The 11,464-nt window shown below is 36.6% G+C and overlaps 1 protein-coding gene across 2 annotated transcripts; it reads right to left on the bottom strand.

The window, feature by feature from the left end:
- Positions 1 to 4,278: 4,278 nt before the first annotated feature.
- On the bottom strand, positions 4,279 to 11,136 carry LOC125226416. Of its 2 annotated transcripts, none has more exons than XM_048130399.1 (16): positions 11,030 to 11,136; positions 10,415 to 10,918; positions 10,091 to 10,135; positions 9,651 to 9,714; positions 9,270 to 9,290; positions 9,167 to 9,178; positions 8,702 to 9,092; positions 8,472 to 8,578; positions 8,272 to 8,381; positions 7,991 to 8,093; positions 7,741 to 7,853; positions 7,198 to 7,326; positions 6,622 to 6,986; positions 6,368 to 6,497; positions 5,044 to 5,140; positions 4,279 to 4,451 (listed from the first exon to the last, which is right to left on the bottom strand). In XM_048130399.1, exons 1-16 carry the CDS (start codon positions 11,087 to 11,089, stop codon positions 4,318 to 4,320), a joined length of 2,385 nt encoding a protein of 794 aa, XP_047986356.1. In that variant the 5' UTR covers positions 11,090 to 11,136; the 3' UTR covers positions 4,279 to 4,317. The 2 variants fall into 2 exon arrangements, with proteins under 2 accessions (XP_047986356.1, XP_047986355.1); XM_048130398.1 differs by having other exon boundaries at positions 4,280 to 4,451; positions 7,126 to 7,326.
- Positions 11,137 to 11,464: the final 328 nt, after the last annotated feature.

Here is an 11,464-nt window from a genome sequence, read left to right as displayed (position 1 = left end):
CTACTATTCTATACATAGACGGTATGGTTCACATCATTGACCATAGAATAAGTTACACATCATTCGATCCCATAGAATAAGTAGCACAAAAATTATATTATTCGTTCAGAGAACAAGAGAATATATTTTCGATCGCTACTCGATTGACGGAGTGCGCGCGTGAAAGGGGCCTGGCGAAGGAGTTGCGTTCGAGCGCGCGGCTCGGCCAGCAGAGTCGGCCGCCGCCGCCGCCACACATACCGATCAGGTACGTTTAAACGCACCTCTGCCAGGACTCCAGGATTGCACAACTTGCCTCGTACCAACTTAAATATATACAAAGACAGTCCCAGTTCCCGTCTAACTTCTAGTTTATTGTATCCTACCATGCCTAATACAAACAATGTAGGATAGTTTAACGGGTAAAAAGGGTAAACTCCGTATAACTTTAAGTACACAAATCGAATGAATTTATTCTGGATGCGTTCCAACATTACCCTATACTTAGACTCGTGTGGACTCCAGATGGCCGCATTACCCTCTAAGTGACTCCTGACTATTGCCTCGTACAGGACGCGAATTGCGTTAATGTTGGTAAACGCGTGGGCCTGCCTCATTACAAACCCCAGATTTCGGTAAGCCCTTTTACAAACGCTAACAATATGGTCTCTAAACGTGAGGTCGGACTTCAGCAGCACCCCTAAATCCTTCACTTCTCCGACGCGCTGCATCGGTGTCTCTTTTAACACATACTGGTAGCAAAGTGGGTTCCGAGATCTGGTGAATGAAACGATGGCGCATTTTGACGCGTTAAAATGTAATTTATACGTTTCGCTCCATTTGACCACTCGATGTATGTCCTCTTGTAACTTAATACAATCGGAGCTGTCAATAACTCTGCGGACAAGCTTGAGGTCATCAGCAAAGAGTAGACAAATGGAATTTTTGACAACGTCAGGAAGGTCATTTATCATTAAGATGAACTCTAAAGGACCTAAATTGCTGCCCTGACTAACGCCAGACCTCGTGAAATACGCTTCTGACACGTGACCAGCACAATCCACATACTGTCGCCTATTTTTCATATAGCTGGCGAGGAAAGTTAGAGTATGTGGAGTGAAACCCGCGTCCGCCAGCTTCATAAGCAAGACGTCATGGTCTACGACATGGTATGAAATATTGATGTTATGTGCCTTATAATTGGCAGCGAAGTATGACGTTGCAGGTGCGGCTAGGACGATTGATAGATAATGGAATTTCATACAAACCTTGCAGGCCAAGGCCGGCAAAGTCCTCCTTTTTAATTTCCAAACACAGATAATTGTGACATAACATCCAGGTATTTAGCCAATTAAAAAAAAAACTATTAGGGGCTTTATAGACGTGCCGACTGCAACTGGTACGGGCCCTAGACAATATTTGATTTTGGGTGCGTTTTCATACAACAAAAATTTTTTTCGTTTTTTTTGTTTTTTTTTTTAACTTTTTGTTTTTTTTATAAGCGTATACGGGGTGTCAAAGGGAACGAAAATTCGATTATTTTTGCGCTACGACGCACCGTTTAGGAGATACAGCCATCCAAAGTTACTATTTTCAGTAGACTTTATTTATTTCATACCATGTTTGAGAAAAGCACTATACATACCTCGGCGGGAAATGGGGTTGCCCGCCTCAGACCTATCCGTCTATATGTCTTCGGCCGGCAACCCCCTTTGTCCCGGCCTCTGTAGTATTGATTTCGACTATTGATTTCGACCATGAAGATTACCTGTATTCTTCATGATTTCGAACACTGGTCTATATTTGTGATTTTTATAAGGTTTTATGCTTGTTGAGAATACATTCTTCAAAAAATCTAATATCACTGGCCTATTAATACGAGTAAATAAAAGCCGCCATAACTGTCTATCGCCGTCAAGTAGAGATGGGTAATGGTGGGTAAATACCGGGTAAATACCGGGTAAATACCGGGTAAATACCCGGTATTTACCCAAAGTACCCAGTAAAAACCCATAAATACCCGATTGGGTGGGTAAAAACTATTACGAATTAAATTTTAAATAAAATTATATTTCCTTCACTTATCTTTTCATCACGTTATATTTTATTATTAAATGGTTATTTTTGAAGCGAATGGTGATTTTCTAAGCGACACGAATGATATTTTTATTATAAAAACCATATAGGATGACTTCTACAATATATGATTAGCATAGCTGGGCATCGTTAATCAAATAGTTAACTTCGATAATCGTTAATCCGTTACTTAAAAAGTTAACTTCGTTAATCGTTAAAGCGATACATTTCGGTACATTTAACGGAAGTTACAGTTAATCGATAATCCCTTAACACGTCATAAAAATAGGACTTCACTGTAGGTATTATGTATTTCTATTTACTAAGTATCCACCAAAAACCATTAAAACCTGTGACGCAAATCAGTAAAAAACCGAAATGTAATAATTACGGTCTCATCGGGCTTTTACCGCCGTTGGTTGGCTAAATCCTAGGTTTTACTTCGGATTGGTAATTATTGGGTCATTCATGCGGTCGCGATCGTGGTGCGTCGGTTCTTCAGATTGAGATTTGAAATGACAACTCGATGCTGTGGGTCACGATAATCTAAGGCCCGCGCCGGACTCTAACTCGATGCGTCGGTTGCGCGATTTGTCTGTCATGCCTGATGATTGCACTCTATTCCCAGGTTAGTGATCGATCTAGCACGCCTAATAAAATTTAGAAGATCTCGATGGGTGATCCAAAGTCGCCAATTGGTCTTTAGACTGTTTATAACCGACGGATCTGCTTTTACCGATAAATCCTAGGTTTTGCCGTACTACGGGCTTTTACAGTAGCAATAAGAACGTGGTTTTCGCGGCGCAGGGAGCCGCTTGGGGTGCTGGATTAACGATTAACGGACTCGATGAAATTTAACGGAAGTTAACGGATCCGTTAACATTTTTTAAAGTTAACTTAAAAGTTAATCCGTTAATCGAAATGTTAACTTCGTTAATTAACGATTAACGGATTAACGAGTTAATGCCCAGCTATGATGATTAGAAACTTAGTTTACACTAATATTATTGTAGTAATAGAAGACTATCTATTGAAAAATGTACAGAACAATCATAAAAAGTCGGATATCAAACAAAATACCGCTCATTAGACCACCTGGTATTAAAACAGCACTTATATTGTAAAAAAAATCTCTTCATCTTATCAAACAGCTGCGTTGAACCTCATGGTATTTAAAATTGACACCTATTGTTGTTGGATCGTCTACTTCTAGCATACCTAGCAGCCAATCAGAAGGCGGGTAGCTAGGATTCTCTTAACTTGCAAAAAAAATCTCTAGGATCCCGCAAGAGAGGTCAGGGTGGCTAGCCGAATGGCACAAACGCTCACGAAACGCTCACGAAACGAAGCGCTAGTAGATATCTATCTCTATCGCGCTTGCGTATTGGCGCGACAGAGCCAGCGGCGTATCGCTTTCGTTTGGCGTCGGAGAAATGCCATTCGGCTACGGGGCCAGTTGCTATTTGTCATCTGACCTGCACACAACTACTTGCTCCCGTTTTACTTAATGTGTTACATCACGTCGTACTTCGACACTTGTTTTGTTTATGGACTTTGAAGTAGTTTTTCTGTGAATTAAGCTAACGTTATCTTTTGGACTTATATGGATATTTGCCACTTGCCAGTGAAATCGATCTTGGATCAGCGGTACAAGTAAGTAAAATTTTATTGTTTTTATCAAACCATGCGCCTATTTTTTACTGTATGGTTTTTTCGTGTTTCTTAATTTCTTGATTAGGTATGTTTCAATTACCTATAACATAAACAATTTCTTTATTTCATAAATGACATTTATTTTGTACTTACCTAATAAATAATCATTTAAACACTATCAACTGTTTGTTTTACTGTTCCTGTTCTATTCTACTTATCCGGCTTGTAGTCTAAGTCTTCTTTATTACACTATCATCTAACTTTGGCCAGCTACTGGAGACTAAATTTCAATTAAATAAGAATTCAGATAGTATTTTTACTTCATTTGAATCAAAGAATGTTATACGAAGTAAATAAAAGTAAAATAATAACGAAAACCTTAATTCAAATACGTTTTACATTCTAAAAAGTTTTTACCCACTCATTCGGGTGTAAAAGGGTAAATACGGGTGGATTGGGTAAAAACCCGGTAAATACCCGGTATTTACCCGCGGGTTTTTAATACCCACTACCCATCTCTACCGTCAAGGAACTATGGTCACTGTAATAAAAATCATTTCAAAGAGAAATAAATATAATACAATAATATCAATACAAACAAACAAATGTTTAAAGATTATAATTGTCAAATGAAGGCAAAGCTCGGCTTTCAGTTCGCTCCTGCTGTTTGTGCGCCGCTAGCCAAGACATTTCTTCCATTATAGCGAACGATGAAGTATTTCTCTCGGTACTAGGTCTTGTGACTGGAAAAGATATATCCAGCATATATAATATTAATAATCAATCATTACGATATAAAAACCGGAACCCTTATAAGATTATACCTATGTATTTGTTGCTCGTCTGTCTGTATGTTGGTCTACCAAGTCTTTTAAAATCTCGGGAACGCTTAGAGGTATCAATATGACATTAAAACCTAACTCAAGAATCCTTTGAAGCTGTAAATCAAGCTTCTCAGTTACTGTAAAAATATAGGACGGATTAAAGACCAGTTGCATCAACAACAGTTAACATGCACGTCAACGTCACGCACCAGCAGTCTATGGAAATTCCCATACAAAACATTTCAAGAACGCTGAATTCGATAAGGGACGGTTTGAAGCAACCGACCCTTAATCGAAACAAAATAGATCTTGTATCAGACATTCAACGGCATTAAAATAATTTTAATTATTAATTCAATTATTTTAATTTTAATTTACTTCAATTATTGATAGGGCGATGAAATTTGACAAGTAATTTTGACTTACTTCGAGAAAAATATAAAAATAATTTGGTATATTTTAGTCCGAAACTGCGAGCCATGTTCAGATCATTTTAATATTGGTTTCTTACCCTTCTCTTCCGCAGCTTTATTCAGCTCCGGAGTTTCTTGTGGAACGTTACATCGTTCGCAGGGTTTAAGTTCTATGTACTCGTCAGTCTTATATGCCTGCAATAGACAATAATTATATACATTTTCTGCATATATTTTCTTGCGGGAGTCCAAATTGTAAAAACTTTTAAGTCATGTGACAAGTCCTAAACTTAGTACTCGTAAAGGTTGACATACTCGTATATCAAATTGGAAACAACAGATTTGGGAGTGGCATGAAATAGTTATTTGTTATACAAGGGTGCAAAGTTGTATTTTAACGCCGAGTGTGGAATTGAAAAACGAGCAATCGAAAGGATTCTATAGTTGAACCACGAGCGAGTTTGGCGAGTATTTCAACACACGAGAAGTAAAATACATTTGCACCCGTGTGTAACACAAAACTTTTCCCCTCACTATAGCGAGGAAATTGCAACGCAAAAAACGCGTTTATCACTGCTTCCAGTAGCTTTACAAGTGGTAAATCATCTTAATCACTAGATTCACCCACTTTTATCAATTTTAAAACAGAAAAGGACCATGGGCAAATTTGTATGGGCACTGTCCCCACCCACCAACAGAAATGAAACATGTCTCATTTAATAGATCTTGGCAAACTGATGATTTTTTAGTATGACGAGAATCGCCCTATGTATGGGGTTTTCTTGGAAAACCGTGTTTTGTTTTTACATATTTTTTGCTCATCTCATTGAAAGTTACAAAGAGAAGGTTGAAAAAATATTATGTTACTAACAATAATACTTCACAAATATATATTTAGGTCAGAAATCTTGTTAAATGAGTTGTTACATCCGTCTATAGGCTGCGGTGACTGTTTACCATCACGCAGCCCCGCATGCTTGTTTATCAATCAACTAGTATAATAAAAAAACAAAAACTTTCAATGAAATGAGCAAAAAATATGTAAAAACAAAACACGGTTTTCCAAGAAAACCCCATACATATGGCGATCCTCGTCATAGTAAAAAATCATCAGGTTGCTAAGATCTATTAAATGAGACATGTTTCATTTCTGTTGGTGGGTGGGGACATTTCTGCCCATTTGGTCCTTTGACTATATTCAAGGTCAAATTACTTTATCCACTAGTGGATAAAGTATATTTTTACTCGCTGGTGTTAAAGGATAAAACACGTGTTTCCGAGCTAGTGAGGGGAAAAAATCATTAAATTTCAGATGCTGATAAAACTACTATCGTTCAAAAACAGAAACATTACAATACTGAAGCACAAAAGCGTCGTTACAAACAGTAAAGCAGTATTGAATTAAGCATAAATAAAAATCACCTTTCCGTCACTGCCGATAGTGGTCGTAGTTTCTCGTGAATATTGAGTGATGGTTACTCCCGGAGGAATCCGAGATACGGGAGGTATAAGAGTATGGGAGCCACCGCAGAATCGCTGACATATATGGCTTCTGTTCATAAAATAAGAAATAGGTTTAAAAAGTGAATAGCAAAATCTGACCAAGCCAAACCTGTAAGTTATAGATCGAGCGTTTTAAAACTGAAAACATACAATTAGTACTCGTAACTTGGTACCTTGAATCCTTAGGATGCGATGCAGGGAGTCCAGGAATACATAACCCAGCATGGTCACCATCTTCTTTTGGCACATTAGGAGTTTCGGCACCATCCGCCGATGCTCTTGTCTTCTTAAAATTAGGCAGCCTCTGGACAGGGACTTCTACATTCATCCTTGCAGGAGTACCGCAGCAAGCGCAGTCAGTATTACTGAAGAGTTCCTTCCTAATGGCGGCAGCTCGAGGTTCACCGACCACCTCTATCAGCATCTGTACCTTGTCGTGAAGGTTATTAAGGTGGCTATTTATGTCCTCACGAAGTGTACAGAGGTCTTTCCAATCACCCTTGTCATTTATTGATTTGTTAAGGTCATCTATTGCTATCTGGAAAATAATTTTATGACAGTAAGTATGAAAAAGTGTTATTGCTATTATACATAACATTTATAACAATTATACGTAACACCCCATCAATGATTACAGCAGCAGTTCCTCAGTGCAATCCAAAATTATTTATATTAACCTGCCAAACATGTTCTTGATTATTGAATTTGTTGTATGAAGCATTAATCTTTGTTTCTAGATCAGCACAAACCGCATTAAACTCTCCTACTGAAACCATCCCATTTAGGTTTTCGATGCCCGCTTTGTCGCGGAGTACATCAGCAATCTCTTCTCGGTCAGCCTTGGCATCACGTATTAACTCGATTTCTTTCCATATTCTCTGGGTTACATAGAAAAAAAGGTTCATAATAAATATGTTGAAAATACACTTACGTAAGTATTTATAAAACTGATCTATCGCTACTCGAGTGAACCTGGCCCCGTAGGCGAATGGCATTTCTCCGACGCCAAACGAAAGCGATACGCCGCTGGCTCTGTCGCGCCAATACGCATAGAGATAGATATCTATAGCGCTTCGTTTTTTTGTGAGCGATTTGCCATTCGGCTGAGCCTGAGGTAAATTTTTTTGTCTTTCACTAATAAACAATGCGACGAGGCCTGGATTCTACTTGCAGACAAAAGAGATAAAAGACATCGTAGCAAAACATCGCAGTCAGTCGCGAGCTTCCTAGTTTAGACCACAGCAGGCCAAGGCCAGTAGCAGAAACACAATAGAATTGTAGGTATGCCATACCGCCAAGTCTAGAGTCATATTATTCTGAAAGGCTTTCAGATCCTTCAGTTCAGCAGTTGTATTTTCTAAATCTTGCTGCAAGGAATCTAGTCGTATATTTAATTCCTTTAGGGCTGTAATTAAATTACGATATTCCGTTTATTTCATTTTTTGTATAGAATAATATAGTTAAATTGAAACTGTAAAAAAGTTTATTAAGTATTTATACAGGTTTCTTCCAACCGATCAGATATTAAGCGTTAGTATTTACCTTCCGGAGCAGTGCGTATTTGAGCCACTTTGTCCACCATATTTTCTATTCCTGTTTCTAATTGATACTGCATCTGAGTAAGCTGTTCTTGATAGCTGCCAATCTAAGTAAAGTTAGGTGGATTAATTCTCAGATAAACATTGAGGCAAAATAAATATTCAAAGGTAATCCTGATTGTGTTCATTTAGTTCTGTACCAAAAATATGTACCTACTACATATCTCGAAAGCCATGTTTTACATATTTATAACTTGAATTTTTACAAATTATTTGTGTAGCTACCTGAGATGACAGACTGAAGTCTAGATTTATAAACTTTTCAGCGTATTCTGTTATTTCTGCTTCTAAATTTTCAATACGTTCTCGGTAATTTACAGATTCTATTTTTCGTTCTGCGGGCAAAAAAAAGGGTTTACATTTTAAATTGCATGTGGAAGTCTATTATGTACCTAGTGTGACGTGATTATACGTAAATTACTAACCAAGTTGTGCTAACAATAACTCTGTATTTTTAGTATCAGTACCAGTAGGTTTGAAACCTTTTTTTACGACTTGCATAACTTCATCGTATAACTCATGCATGGCGTTGCTGGAATATTATATGATAAGAGTGTTATTATATAATGTGAACAGATGTATTTTTAGGAAAATAATTAGGTAAAAAAATAGGTAAAAAAATATTAGATATGAAATATGAATACTATAAGAGTACTTAAATTCATGTCGGGAAATCCAATCAGCTTTAACAGGTTCGTCTCTACGTGGTAAATTTATATCCTTTAGAACACCTCCACGCGCAAAGTTTGTTTCCAATTCATGAAAAGGTGACACATTAACTCCAGGAGTCTTCTTAGCCAGTTCAGTGAGTAAGCATGTCATAATCTCCAAGGCTTTTTCGAAGGCTTGGAGTCTTGCTGACATTTGAAAAGCCGCCATTGTATCCGTTAGAGAAGCGCCGGATCGAAGAGCTTTCAAAAATTCTGCATTTTCGGGAAAATTGGGAATGCCTATCGTCGGATCAAATCGCGCTTCAAGCTCATGAACAGCATGAGCTAGTTCATCGAACTGTTCTTTAGTAACCACACTTATGCGGGGAATGCGACCTGAGTAAAGAAAAAGAAAATTAGTAAACTGATTATAAAAACAGTCAGAATTTAAAGAAAACTAAATGTTTTACCTTGTGGTGAAACTGCAGGAACATGAAAAATAAAAGGACAGGTTATTTAAGTATTATACGAAAAGTGTTAATTTTATAAATAATATAAATGAAGTATATATACCTATTAGCAAATTTTCCTTGCCTGAAAACGAAAATAAAGTGTAAATTTTTCAGAAATATCATTATTGTAAAATACATTTAGTACTATATCTATAACAGTATGATGTATGATAGTTATTAAGAGAAACTTTGGTATTTGTATAATTTGATGTGCGCCAACTAACCATTTTTTTCGAAATCGGTTCTGTGAGAAGATATAACTATTTTGCATTTATAACATTCTAGTGATTCTTTTGTTAAGTGACTTAAACACCCAGTCACCCGGTGACCAACTGACCACGAACGCCGTAAAGTGTTCGAAACGTCGGGATGTATTGTAAATTCATTATACGCGATATAATCTGTTTCCATAGTTTTATTTCATGTGAATTAAACAACTTACCGAATGAATGCACTGAAGCCATTGGAGACGGCGATAATGCAGGATCTTCGTGAGAATTAGCTCGCTACAAAATGCAGATACAAAGTTCAATGATGCAGTTGTATTATATAGAAAGTACTCTGAATAGTTGAAAGTTTAAACTAACTATTTAATTCTTCTTTCTCCGTAAGAAACTAGGGTGCATTAGGGTAATTCCGAATGACAGAAATGCTCAGGTAATTCCGAAAGGGGAATCTTGATATGATGGAAATACTGGTGATTATTATGCGACTTTCGTAATTAAGTAGACGACTTTCGGAATTACCCTAATGCACCTTATATAATGTTCAGTTGAAATAACACTTAATAGTACCTACGTACCTACACTTCCTGTTAACCTGATAAAATAGATAAAAATAATATACTTATTTACATACTTGCCAATGACAACGCAAATGTACCTGAGTTATGACTCTGATTTCTCGCTCACGCAGTTCTTCCAAGTCCTAGAGGAAATAGATGTACAATTGCACATATTTAATTGAATAAACCTAAATAATTGTTTAACATACTTAAATATTAGTTATTATGCATTAGTTTTAGATTTTAAAGTAAAGTTATACTTACAGCTTCCCCGACTAACATCACCTGAGCTTATTAAGAATAATTATTATTTTGATATCTGTGTCTTTCCACACCCTTCTGTCATGCTTTATGTAAACCAATTGGAGCTGTTTTACATCAAAAGATAACCCTATCAGTACTGTTCTATGAAATATGCTTACATCTACGTTGGTTTCGCGTATTGAAGCGGCCTCTTGTAATACCGGGTTGGATACATCATCATCTATGTCTTGTATTTTTACCCCTCGTTCTTTCTGGTGATCTTTTTTTACTTTCTTTTTATTAATAATTCTTTCATTTTGGTTAGTTTCTGGTGCGTTGTTTGTACCTTTTTCTTCCTTTTCGTTCTCTTCATCTTTAGATTTATCTTTTTTGTTTACTTTTCTTTCATCTTTTGAAGTTCGTCCCTCCTTCTTGTTTAAATGTTGGTCTGTTTTATCCTCCGCCTTTCTTTTGCCCCCTTCTTTGCTAACTCTGGTTGGCTTGTTTTTACTGTCTACTTGTATTTTAATTTCTGAAATAGTTTGGCTTGGACGCAAACTTGTTTTGGAGCGCTTTTCACCGCGGTCAACGGAAACTTGCACATGTCGGTTTAAAACTCTTAATTGGTTGGCAATTATTATTATTACTGTTTTCAACAATCGTAAGTTGATTGTGCTATTTGTCTGAAATAATTTAATTGTCTTTGTAAGAAAGTAGTATAATTACCTACTAAATAAGTCTTTCATTGTCCTGTACGTAAATAAATGTTTAAGTAAATTTAATACAAGACTTACTAATTCATCCGGAAATGCGGTATCTATTAATTCCTGAACACTCATAATAGTATCAGACATGATGATATATTTTGAAAAGATTATTTTTTCTCAAGACAATCTTTAGGAAACCATTTGACATATAACTTAAAGTTGTAAATCTAGTAGGTTTTTGTGTATATTGTAATAGATATAATTTGATTGTCGAAGTCATTGAACAATGACTTCAAAAATCATGTCATTTTCATTAAGGTCAAATTCGCTTTTTGATATCCAATGAGATGCTATCACCCCTTTTTATTTTGGCGTTGGTTTTAGCAACACCCGGTATATCACCAAAGCGTTCCAGGACAGACTCGATGTTGTGATGAAAAACGACATGATTCATTGCTATACAATTCATAATGGGTACATTAAAATTATACTAAGGAAACACAATTTCATATAACAAGGTAA

Source organism: Leguminivora glycinivorella, chromosome 5 (genome assembly GCF_023078275.1).
Source record: "Leguminivora glycinivorella isolate SPB_JAAS2020 chromosome 5, LegGlyc_1.1, whole genome shotgun sequence".
Lineage (NCBI taxonomy): Eukaryota > Metazoa > Arthropoda > Insecta > Lepidoptera > Tortricidae > Leguminivora > Leguminivora glycinivorella.
Note: the sequence above shows the minus strand (reverse complement) of the source record. Positions and strands in the feature narration are given on the sequence as shown.

Excerpts from the sequence above, each read along its gene's own strand:
- LOC125226416 (XM_048130398.1), bottom strand. The coding sequence starts at position 11,089 with ATGTCTGATACTATTATGAGTGTTCAGGAATTAATAGATACCGCATTT. Across the intron at positions 7,854-7,990 it reads AATACGCACTGCTCCGGAAG|CCCTAAAGGAATTAAATATA; the intron begins GTAAATACTAAC and ends ATTTAATTACAG. Across the intron at positions 5,141-6,367 it reads CTATCGGCAGTGACGGAAAG|GCATATAAGACTGACGAGTA; the intron begins GTGATTTTTATT and ends TGTCTATTGCAG.